The 16224-nt window shown below is 54.4% G+C and overlaps 3 protein-coding genes across 4 annotated transcripts in view; 1 reads left to right on the forward strand and 2 right to left on the reverse strand.

Moving 5' to 3' along the window:
* fam120c (family with sequence similarity 120 member C) overlaps positions 1 to 5417 on the forward strand; it is a 52769-nt gene extending 47352 nt beyond the window's left edge. Inside the window, exon 17 of the mRNA XM_030118049.1 lies at positions 5040 to 5417. Coding sequence (XP_029973909.1) covers positions 5040 to 5417 — 378 coding nt within the window. The remainder of the gene's footprint in view (positions 1 to 5039) is intronic.
* Positions 1 to 16224, reverse strand: part of LOC115408444 (natural resistance-associated macrophage protein 2-like) — a 918259-nt gene that overhangs the window by 470524 nt on the left and 431511 nt on the right. The window lies entirely within an intron of this gene.
* ccm2l (CCM2 like scaffold protein) overlaps positions 12510 to 16224 on the reverse strand; it is a 12182-nt gene continuing 8467 nt past the window's right edge. The window contains 3 exon segments of the mRNA XM_030119219.1: positions 12510 to 12885; positions 13137 to 13295; positions 13475 to 13622. Of these exon segments, the coding sequence (XP_029975079.1) occupies positions 13163 to 13295; positions 13475 to 13622 (281 nt within the window). The 3' untranslated portion in view covers positions 12510 to 12885; positions 13137 to 13162.

Genomic DNA, 16224 nt, shown 5'->3' on the forward strand with positions numbered 1-16224 from the left:
GGGGTTGGGGGGCAGCTGGGGAGGGGGGGCAGCTGGGGGGGCAGCGGGGCAGCTGGGGAGGCTCAATCCATCCTCTTATCTGGAATGAAGATCTGCAGGAAACCAGCATGTTGTGGAAACTTCAAGGAGGAAGAGGAGGAGGAGGAGGGGGGGGGAAGAGGAGGGGGGGGAGAGGAGGGGAGGGGGGAGTCTGTGTTCTCAGAGTTCTGTGTTCTCAGAGTTCTCGTTCAGGTTCTAAAAATAGCTTCTTGTTGTTTCAGCCTAAAATAAACTGATGTGAAAAAATCCCGACGGACCAGAGAGAAACATGTGGCCAGCTGAGAGCCCCGTCCCCGTACCCGGGTTGGGTTCACCCGGCTCGGCTCGTTTAACCCACAACAACTAGCTGGACCCACTCAGAGTGATCAGGGGGGACGGTTCTGCTGGAAGAGTCCAGCGACTCGGGGACACGGACCCTGCTGGTTCTGGTGAACCGTTGACCCGGGTGACTGTCGGGTCCAGAGCTCCAGAGCTTCAGTGAGGCTGCAGGGTGGTGTGCCTCAGGGCTCGGGTCTGGGACCCCTCCGGGGGGTCAGCTGATCCGGTTCAGAGACGTCTCCTGAAACTCAACCTGAGCTCCTTGATGACCTGCGGGTCCCAGACCAGCACTGGAAACAGAGCAGGTCTGAGGAGATCTGAACCCAGCAGGAACCCAGCAGGAACCCAGCAGGAACCCAGCAGGAACCCAGCAGGACCCCTGCCTGGTCTCTGATGAAGCCATGTCTCTGGTTAGAACCTGGTCCTTCCAGCTGGACAGTGTCTCTCCAGCAGAACCATCCAGACCTGGTCCCCGGTCCCTGCTCCCCGGTCCCTGGACTCAGTGGAGGCTTCAGAAAACACTGGAAGCATTCCCGTCCCAGAAGATGTTGTAGACCTGATCAGCACCTGGCAGGACCAGGGACGGTCTGCAGGATCTCGGGATCACACACACACACACACACACACACACACACACACACACACACACACACACACACACACACACACACAGGCAGAGCAGTGGGGTCAGAGGTGACTGCTGAGTGATCAGAAGCAGAGATCACTGATTGATCAGGCAGTTTGATTTATGGCTCCTTCAGATCGATCACTGGATTTAATCCTCATTGATTTGATTCCTCATTGATCCCGTTTGTAATCCATGGATCTTGTTGGTAATCCGTGGATCTTGTTTGTAATCCATGGATCTTGTTGGTAATCCGTGGATCTTGTTGGTAATCCGTGGATCTTGTTGGTAATCCGTGGATCTCGCTGATGTGTGTCACTGTGGCGACTCTGAAGTGTTTGGGTTTTTCTCCCAGAGGACTGCGGTTGTTTGTTTATTGATCTCGTCTTGATCAGCTGTTTGTTTGTTTACAAGCAATCAGATCAGAGTTTGGTTCCAGACAACAAGACAGAACTTGAAGGCCATGAAGACAGTAACCTTTGACCTTTCGGCGAGAAGAAGAAACGACAGTCTGAATCAGAGCTGACGTTCCGCCGGTTCTCCAGTCGGCCGAACCAAAGGAGAGAGAAGCTAACGGCTAGAAGCTAACTCCAGACTGAGTGAGTGGGTCCAGAATGGGCAGGCTAATGCTAATGCTAATGCTAATGCTAATGCTAATGCAAGAGAACACTTTCATCATCACGACACTGAAACTGAAGCAAAGGTGTGCCTAAACATGTTTAAGACGTCAAAGGTCATAGGGTGAATAACGATGAATGGAGGTCAGAGTTAAAAATCCTAAAGGTCAAACAAAGAAGGGAGCGACTGAGGGCTAATGCACAGGAGTAATACAGAGGGGTGAGACAGAGGAGTGATACAGGGGGATGACAGAGAGTGATACACAGAAATGATAAAGAGGGGTGGTGCACAGGAGTGATACAGAGTGATGGTTCACAGGAGTGATAGAGAGCGGTGAGACATGGGAGTGATACAGAAGGGTGATCAACAGGGGTGATGGAGGTGTGAGACATGGGAGTGATCCAGAGGGGTGAGACAAAGTGATACACAACAGTGATACAGAGCAGTATCACTGATACAGAACAATAATAGAGGTGTGACCCACAGGAGTGACAGAGGGGTGAGACATGGGAGTGATCCAGAGGGGTGAGCCAAAGTGATAAACAACAGTGATACAGAGCAGTAACACTGATACAGATGTGTGACAGAGTGACAAAAGAGTTAACACACTGGTGTGGAGGATTGATACAGAGGTGTGACAGAGTGATAGACGAGTAACACGCTGGTATGGAGGAGTGACACGGAGGTGTGACAGAGTTATAGAGGAGTAACACTGGTATGGAGGAGTGACACGGAGGTGTGACAGAGTGATAGACGAGTAACACGCTGGTATGGAGGAGTGACACGGAGGTGTGACAGAGTTATAGAGGAGTAACACTGGTGTGGAGGAGTGACACGGAGGTGTGACAGAGTGATAGACGAGTAACACGCTGGTATGGAGGAGTGACACGGAGGTGTGACAGAGTTATAGAGGAGTAACATTGGTAGGGAGGAGTGATACAGAGGTGTGACAGAGGGATAGAGGGGTAACACTGGTATGGAGGAGTGACACGGAGGTGTGACAGAGGGATAGAGGAGTAACACTGGTATGGAGGAGTGACACGGAGGTGTGACAGAGGGATAGAGGAGTAACATACTGGTACAGAGGAGTGACACGGAGGTGTGACAGAGTGATAGAGGAGTAACACTGGTATGGAGGAGTGACACGGAGGTGTGACAGAGTGATAGAGGAGTAACACTGGTATGGAGGAGTGACACGGAGGTGTGACAGAGTGATAGACGAGTAACACGCTGGTATGGAGGAGTGACACGGAGGTGTGACAGAGTTATAGAGGAGTAACACTGGTATGGAGGAGTGACACGGAGGTGTGACAGAGTGATAGACGAGTAACACGCTGGTATGGAGGAGTGACACGGAGGTGTGACAGAGTTATAGAGGAGTAACACTGGTATGGAGGAGTGACACGGAGGTGTGACAGAGTGATAGACGAGTAACACGCTGGTATGGAGGAGTGACACGGAGGTGTGACAGAGTTATAGAGGAGTAACACTGGTATGGAGGAGTGACACGGAGGTGTGACAGAGTGATAGACGAGTAACACGCTGGTATGGAGGAGTGACACGGAGGTGTGACAGAGTTATAGAGGAGTAACACTGGTATGGAGGAGTGACACGGAGGTGTGACAGAGTGATAGACGAGTAACACGCTGGTATGGAGGAGTGACACGGAGGTGTGACAGAGTTATAGAGGAGTAACATTGGTAGGGAGGAGTGATACAGAGGTGTGACAGAGGGATAGAGGGGTAACACTGGTATGGAGGAGTGACACGGAGGTGTGACAGAGGGATAGAGGAGTAACACTGGTATGGAGGAGTGACACGGAGGTGTGACAGAGGGATAGAGGAGTAACATACTGGTACAGAGGAGTGACACGGAGGTGTGACAGAGTGATAGAGGAGTAACACTGGTATGGAGGAGTGACACGGAGGTGTGACAGAGTGATAGACGAGTAACACGCTGGTATGGAGGAGTGACACGGAGGTGTGACAGAGTTATAGAGGAGTAACATTGGTAGGGAGGAGTGATACAGAGGTGTGACAGAGGGATAGAGGGGTAACACTGGTATGGAGGAGTGACACGGAGGTGTGACAGAGGGATAGAGGAGTAACACTGGTATGGAGGAGTGACACGGAGGTGTGACAGAGGGATAGAGGAGTAACATACTGGTACAGAGGAGTGACACGGAGGTGTGACAGAGTGATAGAGGAGTAACACTGGTATGGAGGAGTGACACGGAGGTGTGACAGAGTGATAGACGAGTAACACGCTGGTATGGAGGAGTGACACGGAGGTGTGACAGAGTTATAGAGGAGTAACATTGGTAGGGAGGAGTGATACAGAGGTGTGACAGAGGGATAGAGGGGTAACACTGGTATGGAGGAGTGACACGGAGGTGTGACAGAGGGATAGAGGAGTAACACTGGTATGGAGGAGTGACACGGAGGTGTGACAGAGGGATAGAGGAGTAACACTGGTATGGAGGAGTGACACAGAGGTGTGACAGAGTGATAGAGGAGTAACACTGGTATGGAGGAGTGACACGGAGGTGTGACAGAGGGATAGAGGAGTAACACTGGTATGGAGGAGTGACACAGAGGTGTGACAGAGGGATAGAGGGGTAACACTGGTATGGAGGAGTGACACAGAGGTGTGACAGAGGGATAGAGGGGTAACATACTGATACAGAGGAGTGATATGGAGGTGTGACAGAGTGATAGAGGAGTAACACTGGTATGGAGGAGTGACACGGAGGTGTGACAGAGTGATAGAGGAGTAACACTGGTATGGAGGAGTGACACGGAGGTGTGACAGAGGGATAGAGGAGTAACACTGGTATGGAGGAGTGACACAGAGGTGTGACAGAGGGATAGAGGGGTAACATACTGATACAGAGGAGTGATATGGAGGTGTGACAGAGTGATAGAGGAGTAACACTGGTATGGAGGAGTGACACGGAGGTGTGACAGAGTGATAGAGGAGTAACACTGGTATGGAGGAGTGACACGGAGGTGTGACAGAGTTATAGAGGAGTAACATTGGTAGGGAGGAGTGATACAGAGGTGTGACAGAGTGATAGAGGAGTAACACTGGTATGGAGCAGTGACACGGAGGTGTGACAGAGGGATAGAGGAGTAACACTGGTATGGAGGAGTGACACAGAGGTGTGACAGAGTGATAGAGGAGAAACACTGGTATGGGGTGATACAGAGGTGTGACAGAGTGACAGAGAAGTAACACACTGGTATGGAGAAGTGACAGAGGTGTGACAGAGTGATAGAGGAGTAACACACTGGTACGGAGGAGTGATACGGAGGTGTGCACATGACGGCTGGTGTGACTGTCGAGCTTTAATCTGCTGCTAATTTCCTGCTGCTTGTTTGGTGGAAACAGGTTAAGTAGAGATTAAGGCTGAAAGCAGCGAGTGGATCCACCAATCACCCCGTCCCTGTCCCCGTCCCCATCCCTCACCCCGTCCCCATCCTTCACCCCGTCCCTGTCCCCGTCCCCATCCCTCACCCCGTCCCCATCCTTCACCCCGTCCCCATCCTTCACCCCGTCCCTGTCCCCGTCCCCATCCCTCACCCCGTCCCCATCCCTCACCCCGTCCCCATCCTTCACCCTGTCCCTGTCCCCGTCCCCATCCCTCACCCCGTCCCCATCCTTCACCCCGTCCCTGTCCCCGTCCCCATCCCTCACCCCGTCCCTGTCCCCGTCCCTCACCCCATCCCAGTCCCTCATCCCGTCCCTCCACCCCGTCCCTCACCCTGTCTCCTGTCTCTGCATCTCATCCCTGTCCCTCCACCCCGTCCACCTGTAGTGTATACAGGAGTGTGTACAGGAGTGTGGAGTATCTCTCTCTCTCCGTGTCTCACCTGTGTCTCGGCTCTGAGGACACCGAGTTGCAGCTCTGCACCGACAGCAGCGTGGAGGACTTCCTGGGTCCGAGCGGGGACGGCAGCAGGCTGCTGCTGGACAGGGAGGGGGACAGCAGGTTGCTGTTGGACAGGGAGGGGGACAGCAGGTCGCCGCTCCCAGGGGACGGCACCGAACCCCGGCGGCAGTCCAGCAGCAGCTCCGCGCTGCCCCCCTCCGACGGCAGGACGAGGATGGGCGGCACGGCGAGACGTCCCGTCCCGGGCGCCGGAGCGTCCCGGAGCGTCCCGGAGCTGCCGCCGGTGTCCGGGAACACAGCGGCTTCCGAGCCCAGCTCCGCGCCCTCCGAGCGGCGGCTCCCGGCGCCCTCCGCGGGATTACCGTGAACCGGGCGTCCGTCCAGGGAGATGTTACTGAGGAACAGCAGCGCGGCTTGTCTCCGGCGGGAGTTGTCCCGGTTCCTCCGGGTCCCGGGAGGCTTCCTGCCGGCGGCCGTCACGGCGGCGGGGGGCTGGCCGCAGGCAGCCGCCGCCATGCTCTCTGTCCCCGGAGGAAGTGAACCGGAGGACCCGCTCCGGACCCGGCTGTCACAGCTCTTATACCCGGCGCGAAGGCACGCCACGCCCCGCCCCGCTTCGCCGCGCTCTCATTGGTCTGAGGGGGGAGACGTGATGACGTATACCGAGCGGAGTGTCGGGGGGCGGAGCTTAGTCACGCTGTAAACAATGGAAACATGGAGCGAAACTTTCTGAGATAAAGAGCAGAAAAGACAGTTTTCACTGCGAATCAGCGTGTTCTGGAGAGTGACATGGAGTGAAGCGCCTCCACTCCGCACCGCTCACTCTGCTCCTGACGTCCTGCTGCGTTCTCAGAACGAGGAACACAACTGACTCCATTTACTGGTTCCAGACCGAGAGTCCAGACCGAGACTCCAGACCGAGAGTCCAGACCGTGAGTCCAGACCGAGAGTCCAGACCGTGAGTCCAGACCGAGGCTCCAGACCTAGAGTCCAGACCGAGACTCCAGACCGAGGCTCCAGACCTTGAGTCCAGACCGAGACTCCAGACCGAGGCTCCAGACCTTGAGTCCAGACCGAGACTCCAGACCGAGGCTCCAGACCGAGGCTCCAGACCGAGAGTCCAGACCGAGACTCCAGACCGAGACTCCAGACCGAGAGTCCAGACCGAGGCTCCAGACCGAGGCTCCAGACCGAGACTCCAGACCGAGGCTCCAGACCGAGACTCCAGACCGAGGCTCCAGACCGAGGCTCCAGACAAAGACTCCAGACCGAGAGTCCAGACCGAGAGTCCAGACCGAGACTCCAGACCGAGACTCCAGACCGAGGCTCCAGACCGAGACTCCAGACCGAGAGTCCAGACCGAGGCTCCAGACCGAGGCTCCAGACCGAGACTCCAGACCGAGAGTCCAGACCGAGACTCCAGACCGAGGCTCCAGACCGAGACTCCAGACCGAGAGTCCAGACCGAGACTCCAGACCGAGACTCCAGACCGAGAGTCCAGACCGAGAGTCCAGACCGAGGCTCCAGACCGAGGCTCCAGACTGAGGCTCCAGACCGAGAGTCCAGACCGAGAGTCCAGACCGAGACTCCAGACCGAGGCTCCAGACCGAGAGTCCAGACCGAGACTCCAGACCGAGGCTCCAGACCGAGACTCCAGACCGAGAGTCCAGACCGAGAGTCCAGACCGAGACTCCAGACCGATGCTCCAGACCGAGAGTCCAGACCGAGAGTCCAGACCGAGACTCCAGACCGATGCTCCAGACCGAGAGTCCAGACCGAGACTCCAGACCGAGGCTCCAGACCGACGCTCCAGACCGAGACTCCAGACCGAGAGTCCAGACCGAGAGTCCAGACCGAGGCTCCAGACCGAGAGTCCAGACCGAGAGTCCAGACCGAGACTCCAGACCGAGAGTCCAGACCGAGACTCCAGACCGAGGCTCCAGACCGACGCTCCAGACCGAGACTCCAGACCGAGAGTCCAGACCGAGAGTCCAGACCGAGGCTCCAGACCGAGGCTCCAGACCGAGGCTCCAGACCGAGACTCCAGACCGAGAGTCCAGACCGAGACTCCAGACCGAGGCTCCAGACCGAGGCTCCAGACCGAGGCTCCAGACAAAGACTCCAGACCGAGACTCCAGACCGAGGCTCCAGACCGAGGCTCCAGACCGAGAGTCCAGACCGAGGCTCCAGACCGAGGCTCCAGACCGAGATTCCAGACTGAGACTCCAGACCGAGACTCCAGACCGAGAGTCCAGACCGAGACTCCAGACCGAGGCTCCAGACCGAGGCTCCAGACCGAGAGTCCAGACTGAGAGTCCAGACCGAGACTCCAGCCTGAGACTCCAGACTGAGACTCCAGACCGAGACTCCAGACCGAGAGTCCAGACCGAGACTCCAGACCGAGGCTCCAGACCGACGCTCCAGACCGAGGCTCCAGACCGAGAGTCCAGACCGAGAGTCCAGACCGAGGCTCCAGACCGAGGCTCCAGACTGAGGCTCCAGACCGAGACTCCAGACCGAGAGTCCAGACCGAGACTCCAGACCGAGGCTCCAGACCGAGGCTCCAGACCGAGGCTCCAGACAAAGACTCCAGACCGAGACTCCAGACCGAGGCTCCAGACCGAGGCTCCAGACCGAGAGTCCAGACCGAGGCTCCAGACCGAGAGTCCAGACCGAGGCTCCAGACCGAGGCTCCAGACCGAGATTCCAGACTGAGACTCCAGACCGAGACTCCAGACCGAGAGTCCAGACCGAGAGTCCAGACCGAGACTCCAGACCGAGGCTCCAGACCGAGGCTCCAGACCGAGAGTCCAGACTGAGAGTCCAGACCGAGACTCCAGCCTGAGACTCCAGACTGAGACTCCAGACCGAGACTCCAGACCGAGAGTCCAGACCGAGATTCCAGACTGAGACTCCAGACTGAGACTCCAGACTGAGACTCCAGACCGAGACTCCAGACCGAGAGTCCAGACTGAGAGTCCAGACCGAGACTCCAGCCTGAGACTCCAGACTGAGACTCCAGACCGAGACTCCAGACCGAGAGTCCAGACTGAGAGTCCAGACCGAGACTCCAGCCTGAGAGTCCAGACCGAGGCTCCAGACCGAGACTCCAGACCGAGAGTCCAGACCGAGGCTCCAGACCGAGGCTCCAGACCGAGAGTCCAGACCGAGGCTCCAGACCGAGACTCCAGACCGAGGCTCCAGACCGAGGCTCCAGACCGAGACTCCAGACCGAGGCTCCAGACCGAGGCTCCAGACCGAGACTCCAGACCGAGGCTCCAGACCGAGGCTCCAGACCGAGAGTTCAGACCGAGACTCCAGACCGAGGCTCCAGACTGAGACTCCAGACCGAGGCTCCAGACCGAGGCTCCAGACCGAGGCTCCAGACTGAGACTCCAGACCGAGGCTCCAGACTGATTTTCCAGACCGAGACTCCAGACCGAGGCTCCAGACTGATTTTCCAGACCGATGCTCCAGACCGAGGCTCCAGACTGATTTTCCAGACCGAGGCTCCAGACCGAGACTCCAGCCTGATTTTCCAGACCGCTCAAATAAGCAGAAATAACTGTGAACTCCCCCAAATGCTCCTCAACCGGATCAATACTTCGACCACTTTCCTATTTATAGAAAATGTTTTATTCTTATTTTGCGCAGATGTCGCTGCTGTTATTTTTTAAACGATATTTTGTATTTTATCTTTTTAAATTATCTTATATGTTTATCCATGGAGAGCCACATCCGTCCGTCTGAGGTCAGTTCCAAGTCCCGGTCCAGGTACCTCTTCTTCCTGGTCCTTCCCTGGTCCCTGTCAGTCTCAGTCTGTCCCTACTCTCCCGGTCTGTCCCTGGTCCTGGTCTGTCCTGGTTCCAGTCTGTTGTGGTATTGGTCTGTCCCAGGTTCCAGTCTGTCCTGGTAGTGGTCTGTCCTGGTCCTGGTCTATCCTGGTCCTGGTCTGTCCTGGTCCTGGTCTATCCTGATCCTGGTCTGTCTTGGTCCTGGTCTGTCCTGGTCCTGGTCTGTTGTGGTCCTGGTCTGTCCTGGTCCAGGTCTATCCTGGTCCTGGTCTGTCCCGGTCCTGATCTGTTGTGGTCCTGGTCTGTCCTGGTCCCAGTCTGTCATGGTACCGGTCTGTCCCAGGTTCCGGTCTGTCCTGGTCCTGGTCTCTCCTGGTTCTGGTCTATCCTGGTCCTGGTCTGTCCTGATCCTGGTCTGTCCCGGTCCTGATCTGTTGTGGTCCTGGTCTGTCGTGGTCCTGGTCTATCCTGGTCCTGGTCTCTCCTGGTCCTGGTCTATCCTGGTCCTGGTCTCTCCTGGTTCTGGTCTATCCTGGTCCTGGTCTATCCTGGTCCTGGTCTCTCCTGGTTCTGGTCTATCCTGGTCCTGGTCTCTCCTGGTTCTGGTCTATCCTGGTCCTGGTCTATCCTGGTCCTGGTCTCTCCTGGTTCTGGTCTATCCTGGTCCTGGTCTGTCCTGGTTCTGGTCCCTTCACCACAGTTTGACTAAAGCTTCTAAAAATCCCCTCGGGACACCGTGATCCTCACATGATGGCTGCTTGGTGTCAGCTACATGACCTCTGACCTTCCAGGTCCACTGCTGCAGCCAGATGACCTCTGACCTTCCAGGTCCACTGCTGCAGCCGGATGACCTCTGACCTGGGTTTGGCGCCATGCCGTCAGCAGGAGCTGACTCATGTCTGCGGTGAGCGGAGCAGAGTGTAATTAGAGGTCAGCTGAGGTCAGCTGAGGTCAGGTGAGGTCAGGTGAGGTCAGCTGAGGTCAGGTGAGGTCAGGTCAACGGGTCAGTCTCACCCTGACCTGCCAGCTCGGAGTCAGGAGAGGTTTTCTTCTCCGTCACTCCACCAGCGTTTGGGCTCCATGATGGTACCGCCGCCGTGCTGAAGGCTCCGCCCCCTGCCTCCTGGTTCCTGCTTCCTGCTTCCTGCTTCCTGCTGAAGTATATCCAGCTGCAGACCGCAGACCCATGTAACACTACACAACACGCCCACTGGGACGGTTAGGTTAGGGTTAGGTTAGGTTAGGGTTAGGTTAGGGTTGATGATTCCTTTTTTTTAGATTAAATTTTATTTAGCACAACCTCTCGTAGAGGACAGTAAACAAGAACAAAAAGACAAACGCTAGGGGGCGTCACAACACAATAGAAGAAATAATATACAGCAAGAGAAAAGATGAGTAGAAAAAGCCGAAGGTGGGAGCATAGTATTGAATGAGTACATCTCTGGAGATCTGTCTGCTGATGATCTGAGCATTCTTCCAGTCCTTCAGCGTCTCCAGGGAGCTATAATACAATTTGAAATCATCCAGAAAACATAAGAAAGCAGGGGGACTTCCTCTGCATTTGCAGCAGTGAACATGATATTTAGCTAGAAGAAGAATGATGTTTACAATACTAGATGATGAAGAGTCCGGATGTTCCATGTACAGCAGAACATTTCATACAGTAAACGGAGGGAGATCAAGTTTCAGGTTAATCCAGTTACCAATGTCCTTCCAAAAGTCTCTTGAATACAGTCTGTCCAGCGGACTGTCCTCAACATTGTCCTAGGCTTTACTTCTTATTGTCTCATGCTAGCTGCTGCCAAAGCTGTCCGTCCCTGGGAGAGGGATCCCTCCAGACTGTGGTTCTCCCCAAGATCTCTTCTTCTCCCACTGGGTTTCTGGAGTTTGTTCTTGCCGGATGTGAGGGTCTAAGGCGGTGGTTGCTTCGTTTTGTCTCGTTACTGTGAATCTGACATATTAACATTCTGCTTATTCACTGTTTTTACTTTTACCGACCAATGTAACATCTTGAAGCCTCCGAGGCAGCTGTTGTTGTGATACTGGTATATACAAAAATACATTGATTGATTGATTGATTGATTGATTGATTGATTGATTGATTGAATAGTGAGGATCAAAAAACAGATGGCAGATGGTTTCAGTCTCCAGGTTCCAAAGGGCACATGGGTCAACATGAAATTTAAACCTTCTTTTAAGAAACTGTCCAACAGGATAGAAACTATAATTTTGAAATGAGTCTCCTTCACTTTGGGAGAGATTGGCCATTTAATAGATTTGGAATGAGCTTTAATTCGTAATGTGCTATCAACTGAAAAATCCAATCTCTTGATCATGATGACATGATTCCTTCACGTCTTCATTTCCACTATGCTTGCCGCCATGGGCGTGTTTGGTAGGGCCTGTGGTCGGCAGCTGGACCCTCCTCCTCCTGCCTCCTGCTTCCTGGTTCTTGTTTCCTGCCCCTCCCATTCGCCTCCTGCTTCCTGCTTCCTGCTTCCTGCTTCCTGCTTCCTGCTCCCAGGTCCTCCAGTCAGATGCATCAGCGGGATGAGCGGCAGAGAGCAGATCAGAGACAATGAAACCCTGAGAGAAGCAGCTGGAGACAGCAGCCAGGATTACGATGCATATGACGAACAGATGAAGGGATTTGGGGTGTGTGTGTGTGTGTGTGTGTGTGTGTGTGTGTGTGTGTGTGTGTGTGTGTGTGTGTGAGATAATGATGACACTACAGTGAATTCCCTCACATGGATGATTGCAGAGATTGTGGAGCTGTAATCTGATGATGAGGATCAGGTTTAGAGTCTGTTTATCCTGATGGACCAACACACACACACACACACACACACACACACACACACACACACACACACACACACACACACACACACACACACACACACACACACACACACAGGGTTCTAGAGGGATTTCCTTCAGTCTGAAAATGAAACATCCAATACGAAGGTCCTAAACGTTGCAGAGTCTCTTTCTTTTGTTGTTTCGTCCTTTAAATCTTTTGATCAGTCCCGTCGCCCCACCAGAGCTCCGCCTGCCAGAGCGTGGCCCCCCACTCTGTGCCCCCCACTCTGTGCCCCCCACTCTGTGGCCCCGCCCCTCTGTGGCCCCGCCCCTCCGTGGCCTCTGCTGTCCAGGCCCTCCCTCCAGCGGCTCTGGAGCTTGGAGCTGAAACACTGATGTAGACGAATGTTGCAGAAGATGAAGGGATTCAAACACACAACCTCCTCAGTTCCTCCAGCTTTATTCTGTAACATGTTCGAGGGTCGGAGGTCGGAGGTCACAGTCGGCCCTGCAGATGAACGCCGTGCCGTCACATCGCTGACTAATCCGGCGGGGAAACGTTTGTTACGTAACGGACTGAAGCCCCGTGACTCCAGCTCCGGCACAGCAGGACGCCTGGGGCCGCCGCCGCACGGCATCATGGGAAACAGGCTGCCGCGCGGTCACATGGCCTTTCTCTGGATGTGCCTCGATCCCTGATATCTACTGAGCCCAGCGACATCAGAGGGGGAGGATGGTGGAGGATGGTGGAGGATGGTGGAGGCTTCATGCTGCAGCAGCAGATTCCAGGCGCCCTCCTGTGGCGGAAGACATGTACTGCAGCTACAGCACAAACTCCACTTGGTAACAACATCCAGTCCTGGTTCACAGTAACTAGTAGTCCTGGTTCACAGTAACTAGTAGTCCTGGTTTAGAGTAACTAGTAGTCCTGGTTCACAGTAACTAGTAGTCCTGGTTCACAGTAACTAGTAGTCCTGGTTCACAGTAACTAGTAGTCCTGGTTCACAGAGAGCAGAGGATTCTGTTCAGTCTGGATGATGAGACTCACACAGGGAGGAAGATGCTCTGCGCCCCCTACAGGTAGTAGTCCTCCTCCTCGATGTCCTCCTGAGTGTCCTGGAAGCCCAGAGCCTGGATGTCCTGAGTGATGTCCGTCATGCGTCGGTTGAATTCCTGACATCCTGAAGCCAGGGAGCCATTGTCGTACCTGCTGGTGGAAAAACAAGTGGTTCAGTCCTAAGCGGATCCCAGTCCGGGTCGGGTCTGAAGTGGGTCCTGGTCCAGGGAGGGTCTGATTCAGATCCCGGTCCGGGGGGGGGGGGTCTGAAGCAGATCCCGGTCCGGGCGGGGTCTGAAGCGGGTCTGGTCCTGGGCCGGTCCTCCTACCCTCTCATGGCCGAGGCCGACATGCTGCTCATGCTACGCTTGATTCGTCCAAAGCTGTCGGTTAAAATCCCGCCTTCCCGGATGCCGATGCTTTCCAGGAAACTCTCAAACGATCCCACGTCTTTGTCAGGGATGAAGGGACGCATGCCTGAGAGACACAGAGACAGAGACACAGAGAGAGACAGAGACACAGAGAGAGACAGAGACAGACAGAGACACAGAGAGAGACAGAGACACAGAGACAGACAGAGAGAGACAGAGACACAGAGAGAGACAGAGACACAGAGAGAGACAGAGACAGACAGAGACACAGAGAGAGACAGAGACAGACAGAGACACAGAGAGAGACAGAGACACAGAGACAGACAGAGACAGACAGAGACACAGAGAGAGACAGAGACAGACAGAGACACAGAGAGAGACAGAGATACAGAGACAGACAGAGACACAGAGAGAGACAGAGACACAGAGACAGACAGAGACACAGAGACAGACAGAGACACAGAGAGAGACAGAGACAGACAGAGACACAGAGAGAGACAGAGACAGACAGAGACAGACAGAGACACAGAGACACAGAGAGAGACAGAGACAGACAGAGACACAGAGACAGACAGAGACACAGAGAGAGAGACAGAGACATGTTTCCTTCAGCTGAACCACTGAAGAAACAAATCAGCAGGAAAACAGAATCATTCGAAACTCAGACGGTGAGATTCAAACTTTCATCATGACGTGAAGAGAAACATGAAACCACTGAACTCCACAGGAAACTTTACTTCGTGCCTGTGTGTGTGTGTGTGTGTGTGTGTGTGTGTGTGTGTGTGTGTGTGTGTGTGTGTGTGTGTTTGTGTGTGTGTGTGTGACACCTCCCTATTCACTGTGAGCTCTGAGCTGAGATCAGCCATGACAGAGAGACAGCAGGTGTGTGTGTTGCCATGGAGACCAGCTGCTCTCAGCAGGTGTGTGTGTTGCCATGGAGACCAGCTGCTCTCAGCAGGTGTGTGTGTGTGTTGCCATGGAGACCAGCTGCTCTCAGCAGGTGTGTGTGTTGCCATGGAGACCAGCTGCTCTCAGCAGGTGTGTGTGTGTGTTGCCATGGAGACCAGCTGCTCTCAGCAGGTGTGTGTGTTGCCATGGAGACCAGCTGCTCTCAGCAGGTGTGTGTGTGTTGCCATGGAGACCAGCTGCTCTCAGCAGGTGTGTGTGTGTTGCCATGGAGACCAGCTGCTCTCAGCAGTTTTCCATCCAGTCTGTCTGGTTGAAGAACAGTTGTTTCTCCAGAAGTGAGAGGAGGATTTTGTCTTTATCTTCCACTGCGAGCAGCAGAAGCCTTTCATGGATTCATCCGGAGGTTTTCCTTCTGGAGGATCATCCGTTCATCCACAGCCGGTCTGGACAGATGTGTGAACGTCTGGATTCCGGAGGAAAGCTCTCTGGACGCTCAGGAGCAGATGGCGGAACGTTCTGCTCTCTCAAACAGAAGCCTCTGGAGACAGAACCGCTTCAGGTTCAGGTGAAATGAAAACTTTGTGAGAACCACGAGGACAATACCGACGTTCTGAGGTAGGATTTGTTAAAGCTCGGGTTGGCGATTTGAATGAGATACATTTTTTTTAAATACTGGTTAAAATGATCTTTATGACCTGATGGGAAACAATTCATGGCGTGTTCTTAAAGTAGTTTGGAAAATATCCGCTATCTGCAGCAGGAGGAAAACGGGAAAAACAGCAACCAATCGTCTTGACGGGACACCTTTTTTTAAACCAATCAAATCCCTTCGCCGTTCGACCTGCCCCCTGCGCGTACATGTCAGTGGCGTGCACTGACCCTGGTTCAGTGCGCGTAGAAGGACGGAGCGTCGTTGCAGAATGACAGAGAAGAATGTTTGGGGCTTTACTTACCGGTGAGTGCGCCATACTTGGCGTAGTGCAAATAAAGAAAAACGAAGAAACGAAGCGCTGAGGACAGGTTACGCCAGGGACGCACTGGACGCGGAAGTGCTGCGCGCACCGCGCGCACCGCACGCGCGGAACGTCTCTGCGTCTCTGCTCCCAACGGAGCTCCTCCAATGGGGTGGGAGCTGGGCGGAGCCTTGGGAGATGCTACATTCGTGCTACATGCTAGTTTTCCAAGATCGCCAACCCTAGCTTTAAGACTGAGCCAGGAGTGTCAGGAAGAGAAACACTGGGTGCGTTTACATGCAGTCAATAACTCTTTCTTAACCAGAATAGAATTTGAGAGGAATGACGTAATGCGCGCTCCGGCTGGTTAGGTTTCATTTTGTCCGCCATTCCTCCACCAGATGCTTAGTGAGCAACAGCTGAGCAGGATCTTCCAGGAAGTCAGAACAGACTGGCTTCTAGCACTGCAGCTCCACACACACTCCACCAGGGAGAAGACACTGAAATCTTACTCCAGCGCTTCTAAACGAGTGAGGACGGAGTCCCCCTCTTCCGTGCACGCGAGCCACAGGGACGAGTTTTTCACTAAGCTGCGTTACGCCCAAGGCCTGCAGGGGGCGCTGTTTCGCATAAAACGTGCAAACTCCTTAAGGCACCTTTAAACATATTACCAGTCTTGCTGGCTTACTCTTTTTCTAACAACATGCAGAGAGAGCCTGCAGCGCCCTTCTTCTTCTGTGGTGTCTGTGTAAAATAAGGTTGAACATGCAAACAGCACACCTGGTGGCATAAAGTGCAAATGCAGTCATGGCGTCATCTGTGCTCCGTGGTTTGACTGGGGAGATC

Source organism: Salarias fasciatus, chromosome 20 (assembly GCF_902148845.1).
Source record: "Salarias fasciatus chromosome 20, fSalaFa1.1, whole genome shotgun sequence".
NCBI classification, from domain to species: domain Eukaryota; kingdom Metazoa; phylum Chordata; class Actinopteri; order Blenniiformes; family Blenniidae; genus Salarias; species Salarias fasciatus.